The sequence below is a fragment of the Manis javanica genome, chromosome 11, assembly GCF_040802235.1.
Source record: "Manis javanica isolate MJ-LG chromosome 11, MJ_LKY, whole genome shotgun sequence".
NCBI lineage: Eukaryota > Metazoa > Chordata > Mammalia > Pholidota > Manidae > Manis > Manis javanica.
This window is the reverse complement of record NC_133166.1, coordinates 102,203,194-102,225,013: the sequence shown is the minus strand read 5'-3', so window position 1 is coordinate 102,225,013 and position 21,820 is coordinate 102,203,194. Positions and strand designations below refer to the sequence as shown.

At 41.2% G+C, this 21,820-nt stretch overlaps 1 protein-coding gene across 4 annotated transcripts; it reads right to left on the bottom strand.

Annotated features, from left to right (window-relative positions):
• Window positions 1-54: 54 nt before the first annotated feature.
• ELK4 (ETS transcription factor ELK4) lies at window positions 55-21,339 on the bottom strand. Of its 4 annotated transcripts, none has more exons than XM_073217059.1 (5): window positions 20,846-21,339; window positions 14,955-15,170; window positions 12,973-13,836; window positions 12,032-12,148; window positions 55-517 (listed from the first exon to the last, which is right to left on the bottom strand). In XM_073217059.1, the coding sequence occupies exons 1-5, from the start codon at window positions 21,152-21,154 to the stop codon at window positions 485-487; spliced, it is 1,539 nt and encodes a 512-aa protein (XP_073073160.1). In that variant the 5' UTR covers window positions 21,155-21,339; the 3' UTR covers window positions 55-484. The 4 variants fall into 4 exon arrangements, with proteins under 4 accessions (XP_073073160.1, XP_017532244.3, XP_036871056.1 ...); XM_017676755.3 differs by lacking the exon at window positions 55-517 and adding an exon at window positions 6,033-10,640; XM_037015161.2 differs by lacking the exon at window positions 55-517 and adding an exon at window positions 6,033-10,640 and having other exon boundaries at window positions 20,466-20,986.
• Window positions 21,340-21,820: the final 481 nt, after the last annotated feature.

The window sequence follows — 21,820 nt, the reverse complement described above, 5'->3', positions numbered from 1 at the left end:
AAAGGACAGATGTTCCCCAAGGACAGGTCTCTCACAGCCTCTAGGTTCCCAGGGATGCTATCTGAGAAGGAACAATACTCTCTCAGACAGGACTGAGAGCCATTATCCCTTCTTACATAGACTCAGCTTAAGGGAAGGCAGATAGGCTTTTACACCACACTTCAAAATCAGCTACCAAGCCAGTAGAGCTATTTTCCTGATTTCCTTTTAAGAGTTTTGACATTTCAGAGTGCTGTGGGGTCACCTTGTTTCCAGATTTCCCTTTGCTATTTGGGTGTGGGAATCTCACCCTCTGTACACCAGACTCACTACAGGGAGATGCAGCGACACAGAGGCCTTTTAGAGAACTCATTTATTCACGTCAAAAAGACTTACTGAACACCTGCTATGTTCAAAGCACTGAGCTAGGTGCAGAGGTACAGCAGAGAATAAGATGGAGGCGCCCACCTCATAGAGATCACCCTGCAGCTGGAGACACAGATGGTCACAGGGGTAACAGGCCACAGGATGAGGGAAGCTGGAAAGAAAGATAAGGCAGGGAAAGGGGTGAGGCAAAGGGATGTCAACAGGTGCCCTGGAAGGCCTTTCTAAGGAGATACCATTTGTGCAGAAACCTAAGTGATCCGCAGGAGCAAGCCATCCTGGTACCCCTAAAAGAGCCCAGCAGGCAGTAGGCAGAGAAGTGCAACGGCCTTAGGCTGAATGTGCTTGTAGCATCTGGGGGTAGCAAGCAGGCCAGTGGGGAAGGGGGAGCGTGGAAAGAGGCCGCAGTGGGAGCTCGGGGCCAGAACATATAAGCCATGGTAGGAATGCCGACCTCTCTTTAGTTATGTGAGATTACTGGGGGAGTTGTAAGCAGGCAAGGGACGTGATCTGATCTACACGTGTGAAAGTAATACTCTGGTTATTGTGAGCAGACTATGGGCCAGGAATGAAACTGGAGACACCAGTAAGGTATGCCTGCAATAAACTGTAAGAGGTGATGGTGGCCTGAACAATGTGGTAGAAGGGGAAATAGTGAAAGTGATTCGATTAAAGCTGTATTTTGAAAGTTAAGCTGATGGATTTTGCTGATGGATTGGGTGTGGGGTGTAAGACAATGATGGGATCAAGGAAGAGCCTGAGGCATTACACTTTAGTAGACAGGAATACGATAAGGCTATTAACACGGGAAGACAATGAACTCAAGAGCTATTTTGAACATGTTCATTTTGTGAAGCTATCTTGGATGTCAAGAAGGCTGGTATCTACTAAAGTCCAGAGCTTAAAAGGCAAGTCAAGCCCGACGGTAGAAATTTTATGGTCACAGAGTCTTTAAAGCCGTGGAACTGAAAACCACCCAGGGAGTCAAGGCAGAGAGAGCCTGGAAAATTGAGCCCTTCGTCTCTTCAACACCTACAGTTTAAACATGTAGGATCCAGCAGACAAGTGAGGTAAGAAGTCAGAGATGCAGGAAGGAAGTTCAGGAGAGGATGTGGTTTCCTGGAAAGCATGTGCAGAGTCTCTCTAGGAGGGGGTTGTAATCAGCGCTGCCGCAAGGTCCAATGAGGGCTGAACGTCAAGCACCCCATTTGGCCACAAGGAAAGTGACCCTGGACTAGAGAGGACCGTCACTGATTATGTATTCAAAACACATGGTATCATAAAACCAACTCAGATGTTCCACCAGCCTCCTTGACATTGGTGCTTCCCGTCTGTTAGAAATGACCTTTCCTGCCTCACTTCACATGGTGCCCCACTCTCTCTCTCTCAGTTATTCCAAGTGAAATCACCTTCACAGACTCCCTTCAGTTACAGGGCTTAGTCCAAGTAACTGCAGGGCTTTGCAGTGACAATGTGAAATCTATGACTGTTAATGATTATCTCCTGCCTGATAATGCCAGCCCTGGGAAATTACCCAATAGTAGGGAATTAGCTTGTCACTACATGCATCTACAAAACACAGAAAGTGATTGCAAAATAGATACTATGCCTCTCAAAAGAGGATGTGTCAACAGTCAGATTGGTTAGAAAATGGTGGATTAAACCAGCTTTTTTTTTGCCACAGGACTTCCCAGAGCCTTTAATATTCTAACATGCATTTCGAATCTCTAAGAGGTGATATAATGGCCCCATCTCCCAAATGTATGCGACCTCCCGGGGACTTGTTTTAGGTAATATATTTTGAGAACTGTGGTTTAGGAGAATCCAGCTCCTTATAGCTACCACCCAGCTGTGCTGAACCTTGCTCACTGACCTGCATCTAAAGTGACATTGCACCAGGGGGTTAGTAAACTGTTGTCCCCCACAAAACAATGTTACTCTATCTCATATTCACATGGAGACATGAAACGTAACACCCTATGAACTCCCCTTCCCCCATGTATATTTGATAAACCCAGTTCTGAAAAGGCCCAGTTTCATTTGCTAACTAAAGTTTCTTATCTCAAAAACTATGTGAAGAAACACTGCCTAGAGCAAAAATAAGCAAAAGTTGCAAGGGCTACAATAAAAGAATCTGATTAATTTTTAAAAACTTTTAAAAAATGTAAATGAAATGTAAAAGTAAAATAAAAAGAGAAGTCACATGGTGAATAACTTTTCTAGCCACTTCTCTTTTAATTCCTTTTTATATCAATAATCATTTCACAATCTCCCTTTTCACTACCATCCCAGAGACAGATACACGTCAAATAGTTAAAGGTTTTAAAGATAACCACTGGGAAAAGTGAACTCTTTCTACCCACATTCAGCCTGGAAGAAAATATAACCCATGGAGACTACTTCAGTGGAGGTGAGGGAGGGAAATGAATAATTGACTCAAGAAGTCATTTTGTTAAAAATGTTTATTTAAAAAAATACAATTGTCCATATCTAGTGGTACATATACCTATTAACATATCTATATAATTTTGGACTTTAGTAAATCTGCTATAGTGCCTTCTTAAAGCTGGCTTGCCATTATAAAAGCAATTTCCTCTGTCAGTTCTTACATAAAATAGTTTTAATGTATCACCTTTCTAAAAAGATGTCTATCACTATTACAGAATTTGACAAAAATTTCTGCATACAACTTGAAGCGACAAATGGTCACCTGATTGGTTATTCAGAGCAACCCCTCACTATGTCTAGAAAGGCACCACTGAGTTTTAACTAGACTATTTTCTTTTAAAAGCAGCATATTATAAAGCCCTCAAAGTGCTAGCACATCCTCTTCCTCATCTGCTTAAACTCTGTAAGTTTCTTTGCTGCAAACAAATTGAATTCAAGACTCTAGCTGTAGTCATCCCGACCAACCTTAAAACAACAGTCCTTTCCCAGCTGGTTAAGTCGGACAGCTTAGCTAGAAGATACGGCAGTTTCTCTCCAGTTGCATCAACAATTAATGCGATTTTAATAAATGTTAGCAGTTACCATCATTTTAATTGCTTTTTCAGCAAAAAGGAGAAGGGTGATTTTAATACTTTGAAGGTCTCCCTAATGTAAATTACACTAAAATTAAGACAAGTTATTAATGACACTTTAACTGCTATTCATTCACTTGGATAGGTGTTCACAGGCCTTATGTATAAGTATCCTATTTATACAAAAGTGGTGGATACTGGATATTATGAAAGAGAGATTTCAATACAATAAACAAGGGGGAAGATAAACATGAAGTAACTGTCTTCTCAGTTGAGTTGCTCTAGGTTTGAGGAAAGCACCCTGACAAGTTCTCACCCAAACTAAGACACTGACATAAAAATAAGCCCAGATCTTTCTTGTGTCAATGCCACAGCACATATGTTTTTCTTCCGAATTATAGATGGGTGAAAATCAAAAGTTTATTATATATCATTATTCTTCAAGTGATGGCTACACTTGAAGATCCAGTAGGGCTCACAGAAAATTACTAGTTGTTCAAAATGCACTTACACAGCTTTTCTTTTTAGCCAACTCAATTATTTGGTGCATGATAGGCCTAATTTAAAAAAACTAATTTTAGTCAGAAGTTTTATTCACCTCAAACCAAAGCTAACCAGAAGCAAAATGACGGCACTGAGTTTCATATTTAATCTTCCCTACCCACAAAGATAAATGAAACTACAAGAAGGCAAAAGTGAAGAAACAGGTATGATTATGACTAGAAAAGGCTGAGTGGCCAAATAAAGAGTAATCAAAAATCTATTGTATTAATTTCCATCTTTACACATATGCACCTTAGGCAACTTCACTAATACTGAACAGGGATTCGAAGGGACTGTGTCTACTACATAATAGACAATAAGCAACAATGATTAAACAGAAAGAAACTTAAAATTGGATAGTTTACAAAGTTGAGTGTAAACCATCTATAGCAAATCATTAAAAAAAAGTCATACATTTCTATAAAGCATAGTATTAAAAGCTTGTAAATTATTTTAAATATCCTAGCCAAAAAAGCATACCTTACAGAGCCTAGAAGAATGGTTCATTTGGTAATCCATTTATCCCTTCTCCAAACGGTATTAAATTCCAGAAAATATAAACGAGAAATAAACCTTACTTCCCTGACCCTAAATATCCTTGAATTGAATATAAACAAAATAATCAATAAGTGCTTCCAGTTATTTAAAAAAACAACAAAAAAAAATATACAGTGCTAATAATGGTGTCACAAAAAGTGCCAAGTGATTTCATACCAGTATATGGCATTCCCACCCCGGAACCCAAGACATACTTGAATAATTCCTTTGGCCAGAAGTCTGACCCAGCCACAGGGCACCCACACCCCACCCCCTTGTCCAGAAGACCCCAGGCCCGTCCTAGCATGGCTCATAATCCTTGGAGGGGACAAGACCACAACGGGCCCTTATGAGATGGGCAACAAGGCAAAGCTGAGAAGAATATTCAGCCCAAGATACTCTGAGGTTTCTGCTAATGCTTATTACATACAGTTTAAAAGGATAAATTAGGCTACAATGCCAGAACTCCTCCACTGTCTCATTAATCCATGGTCAAATCTGTATGTAGAACTACTACTTTAGGTATAAAGCTCCTCTATGAGAAACTTAGAACCCAAGGAATAAGGATTTTACACCAAAGTAAATGCAGAAATTTTAAAAAAGGACACCCTTACTTGCTCAATAATACATGAACATGAGAACAGTTTAAGATGACTCTGTCAAGAGTGTGTCACATGTAGTGCAGTATTTTTAAAATGTTGGCAAGCAATTAGCCTGTAAGGCCTCTGATTCTCTGTGTTTAAAAAAACTGAAATGTGCAAGGCATTAATTTTTCAAAAGTGGTAACTGCAAAATGCAGCCAATTAAAAAAAAAAGTTTTAGTATAAAATAGCCTAGGAGCCATCCTTGAGGATGAATAGTATATGTTCCCTCTGAAAAACTGATTTACACACACACACACACACACACACACACACACTCTCTCTCTCTCTCTCTCTCTCTCTCTCTCTCTCTCTCTCAGTCAGTACTTCAGTATACATGCATGTATGTACTCAGGCAATAAATCAGAATGACTCAAAAGTGCTCTAGTCTCCCAATATTTAAAATTTAAATCTCATAAAACTTCCTGATGCATATTATATTCAAGAGATTAGAGCTCAAGACATTTAACTATGTTGGATTGTTTCCCTCATGAATTTTCTTGTAAAAGGTTTCATTTAAAATGATGTTAACAACAGCTTCAATTTCCTGGTCTCTGTAGAAAGCTTTAAAGCCCACATTCCTCTCTCTTGCAAACCACTTTGGTTTCCATCTTTCACAATGGCTAAGTGTGAATGGCAGCACGCCCGGAAAGTACTTTCTCTGACAGACTGTCAATCTATCACTTTTTTTTTTCTCAAAAAAGGTAGATTGAAGAAACTGGCAGCTTCAAATGGAACATTAATACTACATCAATAGCTCACCTTTCAGATTTGCCATTTACAGGTCAAAACATGACTTTTACACTAACAGGTCCCACCAAGTACGAGAAATGAAATAAAGCCGCCTTCTTGCTTAATACACCCACAAGAATTCCATATTCTGCCGTTAAAGTTCTGATGACGTAAGAGGAATAACAGGACACCTTGGTTCAGGCAATGCTAGTAGCACTGAAAACAGTAACAAAACATTTATTTGTTGACCCCAAACCAAGAAGATAATTAACAACAAAGTATTTTCCACAGCACCCATTCTCTGGTCACAGTTCCCACTAAACAGAGATAATTATGTCTGACCTTCATTTCACTAATACAGGTTGAACAGCTAACTTCTCAATTCTGTCATACCCTCAGAGAACACGATGTGTATACCAGGAACAAGTAGCCCTTCCTAACTTTCCTGTTGGTCTGGGAGCTCACACAGAGCCCCAGATTTCTGCACAGAGACCTGCACTCCTCTCCATACATGTTTATACACCTAAGAATGGCACCTCAGCATGATTCTAGATTTCCGGTATGGGTAAATGTATACAGCAACCAAACTGATAAGCAGGACAGGGCCATCAAGGAAAGTTATTTCTTTAGAGGCTGAAATGATACAAATTGAGAAAAAAAAAAAAAAACCTAATACAGCAAGAAAATAGAGGTTACTTGTATTGTAACAAAAAGCAACTTGAAATAGGCTCTGAATGTGTTGGTAAAATATTTATAAAGCCAAAAGAAGTTTGTAAGCAGTCTAGTAAATCACAGTCATACCTAATATGAGAGGAAAGAGAACAGGCTGTCAAAACGAATACGCATGAAGCTCTGGAAAACACTTGGTAGTGAGTTATCGGGCAACTTATGCAAAACAATTAATATGAAATTTCAGAAAGTTGAAGACAAGTTCTCCTGAAAAATTCCAAATCTCTTCCAGAGATCTGACATGAAATCTGATCAAATCTGTAAAGGATTTCTCAACCACAACAACAGCATCCACATTTTTTCCTCAAGATTATAGAGTGAAAAACAACATGCTGAGTCAGTTGTCTTTAGAGTGGCATGTGCACGAAACAATCTACTGGGTATGGGGCAGAATGTTAGCACATCTACTCAAGATCTACTTTTTATGCCATCCATAGTTCTATTTTTGTGCATGTCTTATGATGTACATGTAACTTTAGTAGAGTGGTATAGAACTTGGCATTCTACACCTGATTTTGCAATAGAGAATTTGTGTTCAAAAATAGTAACTGATCAAGATTTATGTTCAAAAGGTTGGAGACTGCTTTTCTGAAACGCCAACAAATACCTCTCATATGCTTAAAGTCACTGGAAACACACAACATTGCCTTTTAGAACTTTAGAATCATAACACAAATTTGAAATCAGGATGAAACAAAGTCATTAGACAAGAAATCACACAATGCCAGGTGTGAATGGAACTCAAGTGATACTATCAACAGCCTGTACTTACAGCTCCAGGATTCCAAACCTCTGATTTATTTTCCCCTCCAAGCCTAAATGACACATAATAAGGGGAAAACAAGAGATTGTGCCAGGTAAATAGATCCAACAGTCAGTCCTGCCTTTTTTTAATCTCTAACATAGTGTGTAAATCTCCAAGGAATTCTTCCAGTTAGAAAAAAAAAATCCAGTACCCTTTTACTGTATTATATAGGCTCATGGGCTTACTTTCCCTATCAAAATTTGAAGGAAAAAAAATTATACCTGTATTTTAACCCTAAGAAGCTAAGGCTGACACTTTGAGGGTTTCTGGATTCTTCCATTATGTATACATTTTTCAAAATCAGTGGAAGTTTCCACCTGTTTGAACACACAAAACATGCCATGAGGACTATAACCTCACAAAAGCACTGTAACAAACCACTAAAAAACTTACTAAAGTCAGACATGTGATTTTAATTTCCTATTTTAAAAAATCAGCATATGAACAAGAAGCATTATTTTAGAAATTATGTTCAAATCTGCTCTAGGGTGTAGTGCAGTGGTTTCCTGGCAGAGTGTGCGGCTCTGAGCCAACTGTGCACATCCCTTCTCAACTCCAAGGTGGTGGCTTAAAATCAGCCACAGGGGGAGTAATTTACATCATGGAAATCAGCAAATGCTACAATTTAAGGTCTTGTTTTCCCTTCAGATAGCCTGGTTGTTAAACCAGAATACAACTGAGTAGATATGGGCCAGAGCAGATGAGAAGCTAAGATAACCGCAGCACATGCCCCCAAAACTCATTCATCCTGCTCCCCTATCTTAGGCGACTTGTGCCCAGCAGCATTCATCCTGGCAAAGTGACTAGTGATGGATGCCAGCTGCAGCTATCAAACATGAGTCTCTCCAGGAACACTGATCTTAAGTGGTATGCCACCTTTTGATACTAAGGAGAACTCTGTGTATGTTCAAAAAATATGATGCTCAGACTTTCCCAGGAAGGAGGTAGTTTACAAATAGAATGGTCTGCTTCCTACACTTGAGCTAAGGTCGTAAACTTTAATTTAAAAAAGGACACACACACACACACACACACACACACACACACACACGCACAGAAGCTTCCCCAGATAGGCTGATCTCAAAGAGAAAGCAGATCCTCAACAACCTAAGGCCCCACACCTCTCAGAGGCTTGGGGATAGGCTTATAGACAAAGGAGTGACTAAGACTAGTTCCTTGGAAGTTGCTTTAGTTTTATTGGTACCCTGGGTTCCCAGGCACCTGTGCTGAGACAGTTACTCATCAAAGATATCATCTATGAAAACAAGCAATGGCTTTTCTCCTTTAATTCAAAAAGATAAAATATTTTCTGTGCTTTCAAAATTTAAAATATCTAGTTAAATCAAGCCATCAACATTCATTTAACGTACAAAATGTTAATTAACCTAATAAAACTATTCCAAAGTGCTGCTGGGAGATCTAATTTCAAGCAGGCATGCAAACTAATGACTCACTATGGGGAAAAAAGTCCAGTATGCCTGTTCCCATCACTACTGAACACTACCATTGGACATCTCAGGGCCAGAGCTGGCAGCTGATGACCACGACTGAACCAGCAACAAGGCTCCGACACCACAGAGGCAGCTCCCGAACACTGTCCCTCCGCTGCTAATGAACTAGCATGGACGTCTATACTAGAGCTTTCCTACATTGTATAAAAAAATGTAATGTGAATATTATACATCTGGAAGATGTTGGTCTGTATCAGGGTCATTTTGAGCCCTCAAGTCCTTACTCCCTCCTTCCATCTAGTTCATGTGATTAAATTTTAAGAACTATTTCTAGAGTTAAGACTAGTTTAACGGTCCAGGTGGTGGTGGTAGTAGTGACAGCATACAATCTAGTTGTGGACTTTAAAGCCAAGTTTTTCAAGATTCCACTGTGGTGTTGGTATCAATTTGGTTTAGGGGATAAACAAATCTGCTGCACCTGGCAATGATTACTGTATGGATTATTTTTTAAATTTGGTAATGTAGAGATAAAGGTGTATACTTTTCACTAATATAAATAATCTAATCCCTATAGATGAGCATTTCCAAATGAAAATGCTGTTCCTCCCTAATCATAAAATTTTTTCAAATAAATAAGCATATCTTTATCTCACTACAGATTTAGAGGCTTCACCTGGTTTTTCATCTTCCCAATTACATCTTTAAAATGATTACAACCTTAAATTTAAAAGACCAATATACAGTAGAAAATGGGATCAAATGAACAGAAAAGACAAAGGGTCCTTCAAGCCAGGTATCTTCTACCTGGGAAAAGCCCTGTATGCTGGTTGAAGTTACTCAATTGGATTTTTTACTCAGAATGCCTCAGAATTCCAAAATCCAGGTGCATCCTCCGAAAAGCCATCCCCTACCATGCTGTATTCCACGGGGGTATATATGATCATACTACCCGCAGGACACAACAACATTTCTATGCTAGGTATGGTGTCCCGAATTCTCACTGGTTGTTCCAAATGCTGTCTTAAATCCCAGGTTTAAAAATTGTCCTATGCTGAAATAGACTAGCTCCCAGCTCTGTTGACAGGTTCAGACACAATCACACTGAGAGACCCCCTGAATAAACGTAAAGATGCCTTTTCGTGGAGTTGCTTACATATGTTACATTTCACAGCAAAACAGAATCTTTCCAATAGTATTACTCCAATCTTATTCTGCATGAACAAGAATGGTTCTTTTTCCTCCACTGGTTTTGCACTGCTCACTTTTAGTTATTCTACAGAGCACACTTAGTCCTAAAGATACTGCCAATTTCATTTAACTAATAGTTTTCTAAGTTATATACTCAGAGTGTAATTCTTTCCTGGCCAAAGGGTCCCAGTAAGGCAGAAGGAGTAACTTTGTTCTTAATTGCTCTTGCAAAAAAGCATAGTGAGCTGCTAAACCCCATCAAAAACTTAACACAAAGCTCAAAATATTTTTATAATAGAAAAGAAAAAGAGGGAGATGGAGTTTGAACTCCAATTAAGGCAATTTTACACACAGTCCAACTTGAGTCCTATTCAAAGGAATCTTAAAAGGGCATTTCGCCAGAGAACGGCAAAAGTCACAATAGTCTATTACCAGCACAGGGGACTATCAATTGCTCACTTCAAATGTAATCATGTTGACTGTTTCTCTATTTCTTTATTCCTCGGTTCTCTCAACTCCACAAGTGCATAGGTTATGTTTTCTGCAGATCTGGGGAAAACGGGCCAGGGGTGGAAGGTCCATCCAGGCCAGACACAGTGAATGGCCCATGACTGTTCAGTACAGTAGGAAACTGAGAAAGAAAATAAAACATATTATCATCTTATTACACAACCTCAACTTTCACTTTCTGTCCCCACTGTATTCCCTGAGGCAGAACATGACAGCTTCCTGCAGCGGCTCACGGGACAAAGGCAGTGACTGTTTAGCATGGAGAATATGGCATCACAACAAAAACTTTCAAGAAAAAAATTGTTTGTTCCACATGTTAGATATCAACATTCTCCAGCCAACCTTGATGGAATGGTAAGAACCTACACCTTCCTCATCTCCTCAGGTACACAGGCCTACATGTAACTTCAAAGGTCTTAGAAAGTTCAGTAAATGACAACATGCACTACAGAGTATAATTCAATTATAAACCAAATCACAGACTGTCAAAAAAAGGTTAAAAAAAAAATAGAGAGACCCATCTGTTAACTCTATAACTAGTGCAAATAGTCATAGGACATAGTGATCCTAGAGCAGGTTCCCCATCATGTACTCTGAGACCAACTCTTTAGAGGAGATTCCAGACGGCATTATATGAACACTACGACTTATGACTTTACTTAGGAATCAGGTCACTCCAGCACTCAATTATCTGTGAGGCAAAGAAAAATGTAAAAATGAAATATGGAAAACCCTCAACACTTTATTAGAACTTTTTGCAAAAAAAGAAATGCAGAAGTAGAAAGATTTTCAATTCTTTTTCCTTAGCATTTCGCTCCCAAAAGAGCAAATGAAAAGTTAAATATAAAAGATAAGAACATCTACGATGAAGTCACCCCTAAATAAGCAAATGAATCAATGGCAAGGAAGTCTACAAGTTATAATGCCTCCATGACTGGGGAAAAATAATGGTTAAAAGCTGTAAGACATTTCCTAAACTCTTGGTTAAGATGTAATCTTCATTTTCTAAAATACGTATTTAAATATTGATAAGTATCAGTTCTGAGTAAGGGAGAAATAGGAGTATTTGACATACTGTCCTCAAGCGTTTTCTCTATTTTGTTTAAATCTTCTGATAAAAGGGGAAACAAAGTATGGAGATTTCCCCCAAAATGTATGTATATACACACACACACACATATATGTACATAGGTATTTGTTTGAATATATATAGACATACATTGTTTTTTCCCCAAAGAAAAGGATTTCTAGAGTTTAGAATGACAAAAAATTGGGCAGGCTCAAAATCTACCACAGTACTGAACAATTCTTGGTCTCAAATGTATGTAATAGTAAACAATGAAAAAGAGACTGCTGTGAATATTGATCTGAGCTGTTGGCTGACTAGAAAGTTAACACTTAGAATTCAAAAATAAATCTAAAGAAAGTTGATTAAATGATAATTTTATACCAATTAAACGGAAGGAGGACACTACCTTTTTGCCTCTTCCTTCCCATCCCATCCCCACGTACCTGGAAAAGTGTGTTAGCACCTTGCAGCCTGGCCGGACTCAGGGGAGCCACGGGGCTGAGAGTGCTCCAGAAGTGGATACTGGAGAACAGGGGGCTCGGCGTCAGTAAGATGGGGGTCTGCGACACACAAAACACAAGTAGTCACCGAGCTACTTACCAGGATGAGATTTAATTCTTGGGCTAACACACAGACAGCCCTGACCCCAATATTGTCCTATTCTCCCCTCTAAACATCTCCAAGTCTGAAATTTTATCATAAGGAAAATCTCAAAGTATTTTTACAACCTAAGAAAGATAAAGGCCAAAATATTTTTGAACCCTTCTTTTGAAGGGTCTTTCCTGAATAGAAAAACCAACCTGGACTCAGGTCTGGAGTAATAATGGGTAACTGAGTGACAAACCTATTTTTTTCTTTTATTATGAAAAGGTCTGGGAGTAATCTATTTAAATGTTGTATGAGATAAGCAGGTTAAGAAATAGGTAATGTAACTGCACTAACTTGTTTCTCAACATCACACTCGTCATTTGTCTTAAGGGTCTCTCTCAGGATCCATTGTTTCCTAACTAGAGATCGTCACTTGTTTTTTTAAATACCAACTAGTTTTATAAGACCAAAGGGGAGCAGGGAGGAGAGAGTATTTATTTTCCTTAGGAGGAAGTGGAAAAACCAAAATACTTATTTACTTACTTAAATATTTATTTACTTTACTTGCATTTTTTTCCCCCTACTCCTTTACTTGAATTTTTAACACAGTCCTCCAAACCTCTTACTTTGGCAATTCTATTTGAGGTTAGCAAACAGGCTACTTTCACAAGGTCTTATACAACTATTCTAAGACAAACCTAAGTAGCAGAATGAGAACTGGAGGTTGTGAATTCTGGATTTGTTTAAAAAGGTGAATAAATGCAAACAGTGGTGGCACTAAAAGAAAGAAAGTTACCTGTGAAAAAAGTGCTGGCGTAAGAGAAGCTGTAGGGAGAGACGGGCTTAATATTCCCAGCGGGCTTGGGTCACTGCCTGTGATCACGAGGGTGGGTGCCAGCTCTAACCCTTTGGGTTTCTTGGATCTCGATGAGTGATTTGTTTTGTCCTTTTCTGGCAAAGCGGAATCCTGGTCTTTGGGCTCCAGGGACAAGTTCTCTGGAAGTTCCATTGGCTGAGAAGCCACTGAATCGATGTCTGTGTCGATGTCTGCGTTAGAGCTCAGGGGTGGTGAAGGTGTCCTAGGAGGCTCCTGCAAAGGGGGAGATGAGGACGGGATAGGAGGTGTGCTGGTAAAAGCTGGAGTTGCACTCGATGCCTCCAGGGAAGGCAGTTTTGGGGAAGCCAAAGTCTCTAATGCTTGGATAGTTTCTTCTGGAGATGGGGAAATACCTGGGCCTGTTGAAATGGTGGCAGCCACGGGTTCAGCTGGTGGCTTTTTGGAAGGTGTTGTTACGAATTTTATGACAGATGGTGTTGGCTCCTGAGGAGATTTTTTCTCTGCCAGTTTCTCAGCTGGATTCTCGATCTTTTTAGATTTGAAAAGCTTCACATTGGAGGAGTTCAAAGAGTTGAGAGTAAATGAAGTATACAAGCCAGAATGTATGTAGTCATTGCGGCTCGAGGTCTTGGCACCAGGCTGAAGTGGCTTCTCTTTCCCTCCATTCTCCACGTCCTTGGAACTGCAGTTGATCTCGCTGATGCCTGAAGCATCCCGGTCTCCCTCAATCCTGCCCACGGTCATTGGGTCCATTTTCAAAATCTCTGGGTAAGAGACAAACTTGTACACAAACTTCTGACCATTCACTTTTTTAATGATATTCTGTAGATAAATAAAATAAGCATTCTTATACTTTCTTATAAATGCTCCTCCCAGTGCTCATGAAAAAGCTGGCCTATAATGGTCTCTATTTGACAAGTAGTTTACTTAAGAGCTTCAAAATCCTATAAATTTATCTAGCCATACCAAACTTTGTTCCTACTACTATGGGATATAAGTTCAGAACAATTAACAATTAACTGTTTTATTAATAATAGCTGAGTTCATATGTCACACAGAAGTTGAAAGACTTTAATTGCTTAACACGCTCAACTAAATCACTGTCAGAAGTCAGAAATCACGGGAACTGCAGTCTCAACCCAAGAGGTGCGAGCCATGTGCATCCTGGGTGAGCAAGAAGAAATTCAGAAGGTCACTTCCGCTCGGGTTCCTGCTTCCTTCAGCAATCCCAGGGGTTTCTTACCTCATCTCTCCACACAGGAAGGATGACCCCACCAACCACTTAAAGGTGAAAGAAATTAAGATCTCAGTTCTCGACTCTAACCCTATCCATTGGAGTCACTAATTTTACCTCAGGGCCAAGAATGTATTCAAAACAATAAGGAATTTAAAAAATGCAATTTAACCAAGTAATCAAATTTATGTATTAACAGCTATCCTTTAAGGTATTAATTTGTTTTCAGGGTTAAACTAAAAAGCAAAAATTAACAGAAGCTAAAAAACAAGTATATATATGATAATTTTAAAGTAAATTATGATATCCACAAGAATACTTATTCTAGGAATCTCAAATTTAGCTTTCCTTATTCTAATCATGTATCACTTTTTCTTTAAAGACAGCTGCAATGAGGAATAAAATATGTGTAATGGCAGCAGGGGACTGAATAAGAGTCTGGAGAAATACAGCCGGAACATTTAGTTTTCGTATTTCCAAACTGCTAAAGCTACAATTTGCATTAATATAAGCCAGGACAGTGATCATTTTACAATGTATACAAACACTGATTCACTATATTTTATACCTGAAATGAATACGTTACATGTCAATTATAACTCAATTTAAAAAATTTTAAAAACAAATAAACAAACCAGAACATTAGTACCTACAATGCCAACAGAAAAGGAAGAGCAATTCTTGTTTTGAGGCGGATGTGTATTACCTTAACGTAATAGTATCTGAGGGCTCGGCTGAGTTTGTCATAATTCATATTGGGCTTGTTCTTGCGAATCCCCCAGAGACGAGCCACCTCTTCTGCCTGCAAAAGCTTGAACTCCCCATCCTTAGAGGTCCAGCAGATCATGTGCTTGTTCTGAGGCTCCTGTAGGAGCTGAAGCAGGAACTGCCACAGGGTGATTGCACTGTCCATAGCAATGAGCTGAAAGAGGCATACAGGTAAGATGTATGATAATATTAACAACCAACACTTACATAATACTGTATTCAGGCACTGTTTAAGTGCTCAAACTGTATTTACCTCATTGCATCCCCACAATTCAGTAAAGCAGGCACTACTGCAGCCTCATTTTACATATGAAAAAAACCAATTCATATAGGAGGCAAGTAATTAAGGTCACACAAGTAAATGGTGGAGCTGAAATTTAAATCCAGGCAATCTGGATCCAGAGTCCCAACCTGTAGGCATGCCACACTGCTTAGGAAAAGTCTTGCTGGGAGATAAAGCTAGTTCCATAAATTACAGGAGCAGACTGGTGATTGCCAATCACTAGAGTATCACACTGTTATTAAATTTTATCTTTAAAACTCATTGCTGCATTCTGGGGAGACCACCATTTCAGCATCTGTCTAAATCAACCCTGTTAGTTTATTTGCCAGACTGTGTATGTGCGCCTCAGGGGGGCCCAGAAGTGTAGGGAACATCTACTTTTGCTCCACTGGCATTTCTCCTCTAAATAGTTTCCATTATCGTAAATGTGCTTTACATATATATTGGCAGCACTGTTCAGCAAAAAATGTTCCCTGATTTAATTTGTAACTTCAGTAACCATTCTTTCCATCTGCATAGATCCTCCTTTTATTTGACTAACAACCTTTACTTGATTATCAAGAGATGAACTGATAACTGTTTCAGTATCTCAAGTTTTAGGATCTCCCTTGTTTAAGCCAGATTTTTTAACTTGGCACTATATGCTTTGGGCCAGATTAATTTTCTGTTCCTAGAGGCTGTCCAATGCACCGTGGTTTGTTTGACAGCACCCCTCACCTCTATCCACTACATCCCAGTAGCACCTCCTGCCCAGTTATGACCATCAAAGATGTCTCCAGACAGTGCCCAATGTTCTGCTGGTGGACAAAATCACCCCAGTTAATAACCACTGGTTTAGGTAATGGAGCGGCAAGAAAATGCCCTCACAAAGTTACTTCCATCATAAAACTCAAAGCACCTTTGTTCATTAGAACAAGTTCTTTAAGGCAGAAACTCTGGCCAAATACATATAAACACATTCTAAAAAGCCTATAAATAAACTACACACACAAAAACAAAAAAACCCTTCCTTTCTTTATCTCGGAATGAGATCTCCTTGGATCAGAATAGGACTTGAAAACAAATCACTTTCATTAAAATACTACAAAAACAGGTAAACTGGATTACACCAAAACTGAAAACTTTTGTACTGTAAAAAATACCATTAAGTGAAAAGACAATCCTTAGAATGGGAGAAAGTATATTCAAATTACAAGTGACTTGTATCAAAAAATATAAAGAATTCTCACAATTAAAAAAAATAAATAAATCAGGCAAAAGATTTGAAAAGACATTTCTCCAGAGAGGATATACGAACAGCCAATAAGCACATGAAAAGATGCGCAACATCATTAGTTATTAGGGAAATCAAAATAAAAACCACATAAGATACCACTTCACATCTACAAGGATATAATCAAAAAGGTAGACAATAACAGTATTGGCTAGGATGTGGAAAAAGTGAAACCATCATACCTTAGTGGTGGGAAAGTAAAACGGTACAGTCGCTTTAGGAACAGTTTGACAGATCCTCAAAATGCTAAACACAGAGTTACCATATGACCCAGCAATCCCACCCATTAGGCAAATACCCAAGAGAAATGAAATATATGTCCACCCAGACACTTGTACAGGAATGTTCAGAGCAGCAATATTCATAAAATACCCAAGGTAGACACGACCATAATGTCTATCAACTGATGAATGGACAAGTAAAACGTGGTATAACCTGATAGTGGAGTATTACTTAGCCAAGAAAAAGAACAGAGCACTGATACATGGCACCACATGGATGAACCTTCAACACGTGATGCTAAGTGAAAGGCACCTGCCACAAAAGACCACATATTGTGTGGTTCCATTTATATGACATGTCCAGAATAAATCCATTAGACACAGAAAATAATTAGCAGTTGCTTGGGGCTGGGGGACGTGTCGGGAGAAGGATGGCAAGTGCTGCTCAGGTGAGGAAAACATTCTAACTTAGATTGTGACGCTGGTTACATACACAACTCTGAATATATCAAAACCACCGAGTTGGACACCATAGAAGGTGAATTTCATGGTATGTGAATTATATCTCAATAAAGATGTTAAAAACAAACATACAAATGTTAGAGAAGTTAGGCCTGAGAAGCTTAATTCTAACAGATACCTCACAGAGGATGGGATTTTTAAGGGTCAACTATGTCTGCTTCCAAAAAGCAGAGACAAGGAACTACAGTGGGAAACATCTGGGTTTCTATAACCTTTCTGAGACACTCAAAATGTCCTCCAATTATCCTCACAGTTGTCGTTTTGAAGCTGGTTATCTAGAGATACTGTCGTCCAAAAGTGGAGATGGGAAAATAATAAAGAACAGAGAAGGGAAGATGCCTCCCAGTTTCAGAGCTAATGGAGAAGCTGAGGCCATGAATCTGAGTCTTTCATCACAGTCATGTACTGTTTATTAGGGAAACCACTTCCCTAGGTGGATAAAAGCCTTCACTTCAGCAGCTGGTGGTAAACTACCACACACAGATACTAAGTGATAACAATCTACAAATACCAAGTGCTCCTTTTAATGCTAAGTGACCATGCCCACTAGAAATCAGTTTCCCACAGTCTCACCTAAACTGGGTTAAAATGGCAGGTTTATATTGTACCCATCAAGCATCGGGGCAGGGCTCCCTGTCATTTCTCTGAATTTACCAGAGGCCTTTATTCTGATAATGCCTGTTCATGGCAAGTTACTTTTTAACTATGTACGTTTTCCACTTAAACAATTATTTAAGTCTAAACCTGTTAAAACTACTCCTTTGTACATTTTAGCTTAACCAAGTAACTCTGTCTCCACATTCCCAAACATCATCTTCATTATCAAGAACGTTTACAGGGGCAGGAGTGTGAGAGAGACAATGCTGATGACAGTGACGATAAGGGGAGTTGGGCCAAGACAGGCAGGGAACTGGAACTGGAATTTCAAGACTGCTACAAATGTGGTGCCTATGATTACATTTGTTTTGGGGAAAATTCCCAAAACCAAATCTTAGAGTCTTAATACCTGTCATGCTTGAGCCCCCATGGGTTTATAATGGCTAAGCTATACAAGAAAAAAAGACAGAAGCCACCATCAATATCTCCACAACGGGTACAAAGGCACCATCCTGAGCAAAGGGGAGACTGCCAACAGTACGTGTTCCCAGGTCACCAGAGAGAGACATCATGAGACCACAAGTTAAGCCTACATCCAATAACCCCACCACCACCCTTTGCCCCATTCTTCAAAGCCTTAAAAGACAGAATCCTAAGCTCTTAAGTGCACCTCTTCTCAGAGGTTTCCCATGCTCCTCTTTGAGTGTGTACTTTTTGCATTAAATAAAAAATTCTCACGACTCAACTTACTGTGGTTTGACTCTGCGCTCTTCCAGTGGTAAGCGTCTTTATTACTTGGCTATTGCATTCTACTTTCTAGACTTTAGCACAAGTTTCCACTCTGCTCTATTTCAGCTTCGGTGCTCTCTGCTGCCTGCAAGGCAGCTACCATTCCCTGCTACTCTCGTTTTAATGAATCCCTTCCTTACCTACACTCATCCAGCCTGACCTGCTCCAGAATTCTTTCTGGTTCAAGGTCAAGAATCCTACCCAGTCCAGGATGAGGTTTACCTGGTGTGCAGGGAGACCTCCCCATAGGCAGCTGCCCAACAAAATGAAGTTTAAAAAAATAAATAAAAACTTTAAAAAATCCTTTTTCTTTTCACAAAAATCACCAGTGTTCTACAATCAGTTTTAGAAGAGTTTTTTTAGTTGAAGTATAATGAGGGAGGGAAATATTTAACCGAATCAATAAAGGAATCTGACTTTTTAAAGATTAAATGTTGAAAACAACTGATTTTACTTCAACACTTCAAAGAGATTAATCTCTGTGCTAAATTGAAAGAGGGAGCATGTTGAAACAACTTATTAGGGAAAGGAAGTCTCTGGTAAATGAAATCTTTTCCATCCTAAACATGTTTATAATACACATAGTCCAGTTGCTGTGGTAACCCACAGCCCAACTATTTTTCAGAAACAACAGCTAAGACCCAGATAATGTCTCCAAATTCAACATCCTGCTTGATACAAAACCAAATTATGAAATGCACCAAAACTAGTTCTGAATTAAAATCATCGTTGTGAAAAAGCAATGGGGCATATCTAACTTACAGTATCCTATGCCAAGAAAATATTAAAAGTATACTGTTAAATTACAATAAAAATTGAAGGCAGTATTTCCTAAGAATGTAATGGGTTTCACGTATGCGGTATGCGGTATTAACGTTTAAATAAAACCAGAGAGAGAGTTCCAAAGGGAGGGAAAACTCAATTATACTACGTTTTAATGAAAACACCACTGACGATCCTAAATATCGGAGCGCCAAGTTTTCCACGCAGTGGAGTGGCGGGTGGGAGACCGCAAAGGGGGAGGGAGGATCTGACCGACCGAGGAGATGGGCAAACCCTTCTAATGGGGAATAAAACTCCAGTGTCTTTAAATGACCGAAACTTCAAATAGCGATATCCTGGGAAAAAGCCAACTGTGTGTCTTTTAATTACTTCAGTCAACAACACCCCCCATTTCCTGCCAAGGCCGGTTAATATTCCGCCCCAAAAAGATGTTTCCAATTGACGTCCCTAAGAATAAAGACGCTACCAGCCTTGCGGCCGCTGTGCATTAACCGGAAAGTTAAGGGGGGAGGCGGGTTTGCCGCAGAAAAGTAGATGAAACTTGACACCGGATGAATAGCGAGCTTGGGGAGAGAAAGAAACACGGACGACCGTGTGCCCCAGAGGACATCAAAGCCCGGGGAAGAGCCGCAACCTCACGCGGCTTTGGTAAGCACTGAATTACCGTACTTTCATTTTCCAACTTCCTGTCACTTCAGAAAGTCGTAATTGCTCTCCGCAACCCCGAGCAAAAAACAACAAAACAGCCGCAGCGCAGTAACACCAACGCCACCTTTTGTCCCAGGAACGTCACAGAAGCGAGGGGCGAAGGGGGGCGCCCCCGCGTCCACCTGCGCGCGCGGGTCCCCAGGGGCGCCCGCCGCCCCCGCCGCGCGCTCACTTCCTGTTGGGCCGCGAGTCCCGCGGCCCCAGTCCCCCCGCTGCGTGCGGGGCCGGGCGGCGGCCGCGAGACCCCAGAGAGGCGCGGGGCTGGCCGCTCACCGACGCCGCGCGCGGAGCTCCCTCTGGGTCTCCGCCGGGAACACGGTGCTCCTCTCCGCCGGCCGCCGCTGCCGCCTCACGCCGGGAACCCCAGGACGGCGCGCCCTCCGCTGCGACCCCCGCTGCGGAGCCGGAGAAGGCGGCGGCGGCCGAGCCGAGCCCGCCGAGTGCCCGCAGCCGCCCGCATCTCTGGCAGCCGCCGCACCAGCCGCGGCTCCTCGAGCTCCGCCCCCGCACTCGGCTACAGCGCGGGTCGACGGGCCGCTACCCGCCTGCGCGCGCTGGGCGTTCCTCGCCGCAGCCGGGCCTGCCAGGCGCTCCGCGGCTGCCGCCACTCTCGAACCCCCCAGCTGCGCCCGGGCCCCTCCCAGTCGCCGTACCCGCCGCGCGTCACTTCCGGGGGCGGGGAGGGAGGAGCCGCCGCGCCCGAGCGCGTGGCCTGGGTGCCGTGAGGCACCCCGAGCTCCCCAGATACCAGCCCGCATCGCGCTGCTCACGAGCTGCTCGCAGTTTGCTGAACGCCCGCCCGGGGTCCGCGGCACCACAGCGGCCACCCGTGTCGGGACCTCGGACTGCCTGGCGCCCCGCCTCACCTCCCTGTCCGAGCGAAGGGGTGGAGCTCGCCGAGCGGCCCTACAGCGCCCACGTTGGAGCGGACGGAGGAGGCGGTGCCGCCGCGGCGTTCTCATCCACGTGCCACATCCCCGGACAGGAACACTTGAGAACTGTTAAATCTGCGCCGTGTCTTCTCTAGTCTGGGGTCTGACGAGTGGAAACACTGGTCGGGGATGAAGGCTCGTTTAACCGGGCGAGCTGGGCAACTCTCTCAACCACCCGAAACGGTTTCATCAGCTCTAAAATGGAGAGAAACCCGATCCTTTCGAGGGGTTGCGATGAGTGAAAGAAGGTGCATGTCGCCAAGCAGAGTTTGTAGCCCACACGTTCTCATTAAATATAACTAAGGAATCAGGTCACTTGGGACCAGAGGCTACTTGAATAATTTAACAGCAGAAGCGGTGCAAAGTTGTTATTAATAAGCTGGACTGTTGAACAAAACTTCCAGAAAAGAGATTTGTATTCTATTTAAAGGAAACCAGAGACAGGAGCCAGGGTCTGAGTTACTTGTTATGACCATTTACTAGCTGTATGACCTGCAGTGAATTGTTTAACCTCTCTGAACCCCAGCTCCTCCTAAAATGAAAATGACAATGGGCGAAGATTAAAAGGGATCCAGGCTGTAATGTGTAGAAACCCAGTAAACGGTGATGTAATTTATGTTTACCTCTCCCCACCCCCACCATTGAATTCAAGGTAAAATTAATTGAACTCACTAAGTGAAATGTGGTCCTATCATC

What these genes read in the sequence shown, in the direction of transcription:
- ELK4 (XM_017676755.3), bottom strand. Translation starts at nt 21,154, where the DNA reads ATGAGAACGCCGCGGCGGCACCGCCTCCTCCGTCCGCTCCAACGTGGG. An exon ending in TCAGATACTATTACGTTAAG is followed by an intron (nt 13,837 to 14,954) that starts GTAATACACATC and finishes ATTTATCTACAG; the next exon opens with AATATCATTAAAAAAGTGAA. An exon ending in GTGCTAACACACTTTTCCAG is followed by an intron (nt 10,641 to 12,031) that starts GTACGTGGGGAT and finishes TTTCTTTCTCAG; the next exon opens with TTTCCTACTGTACTGAACAG.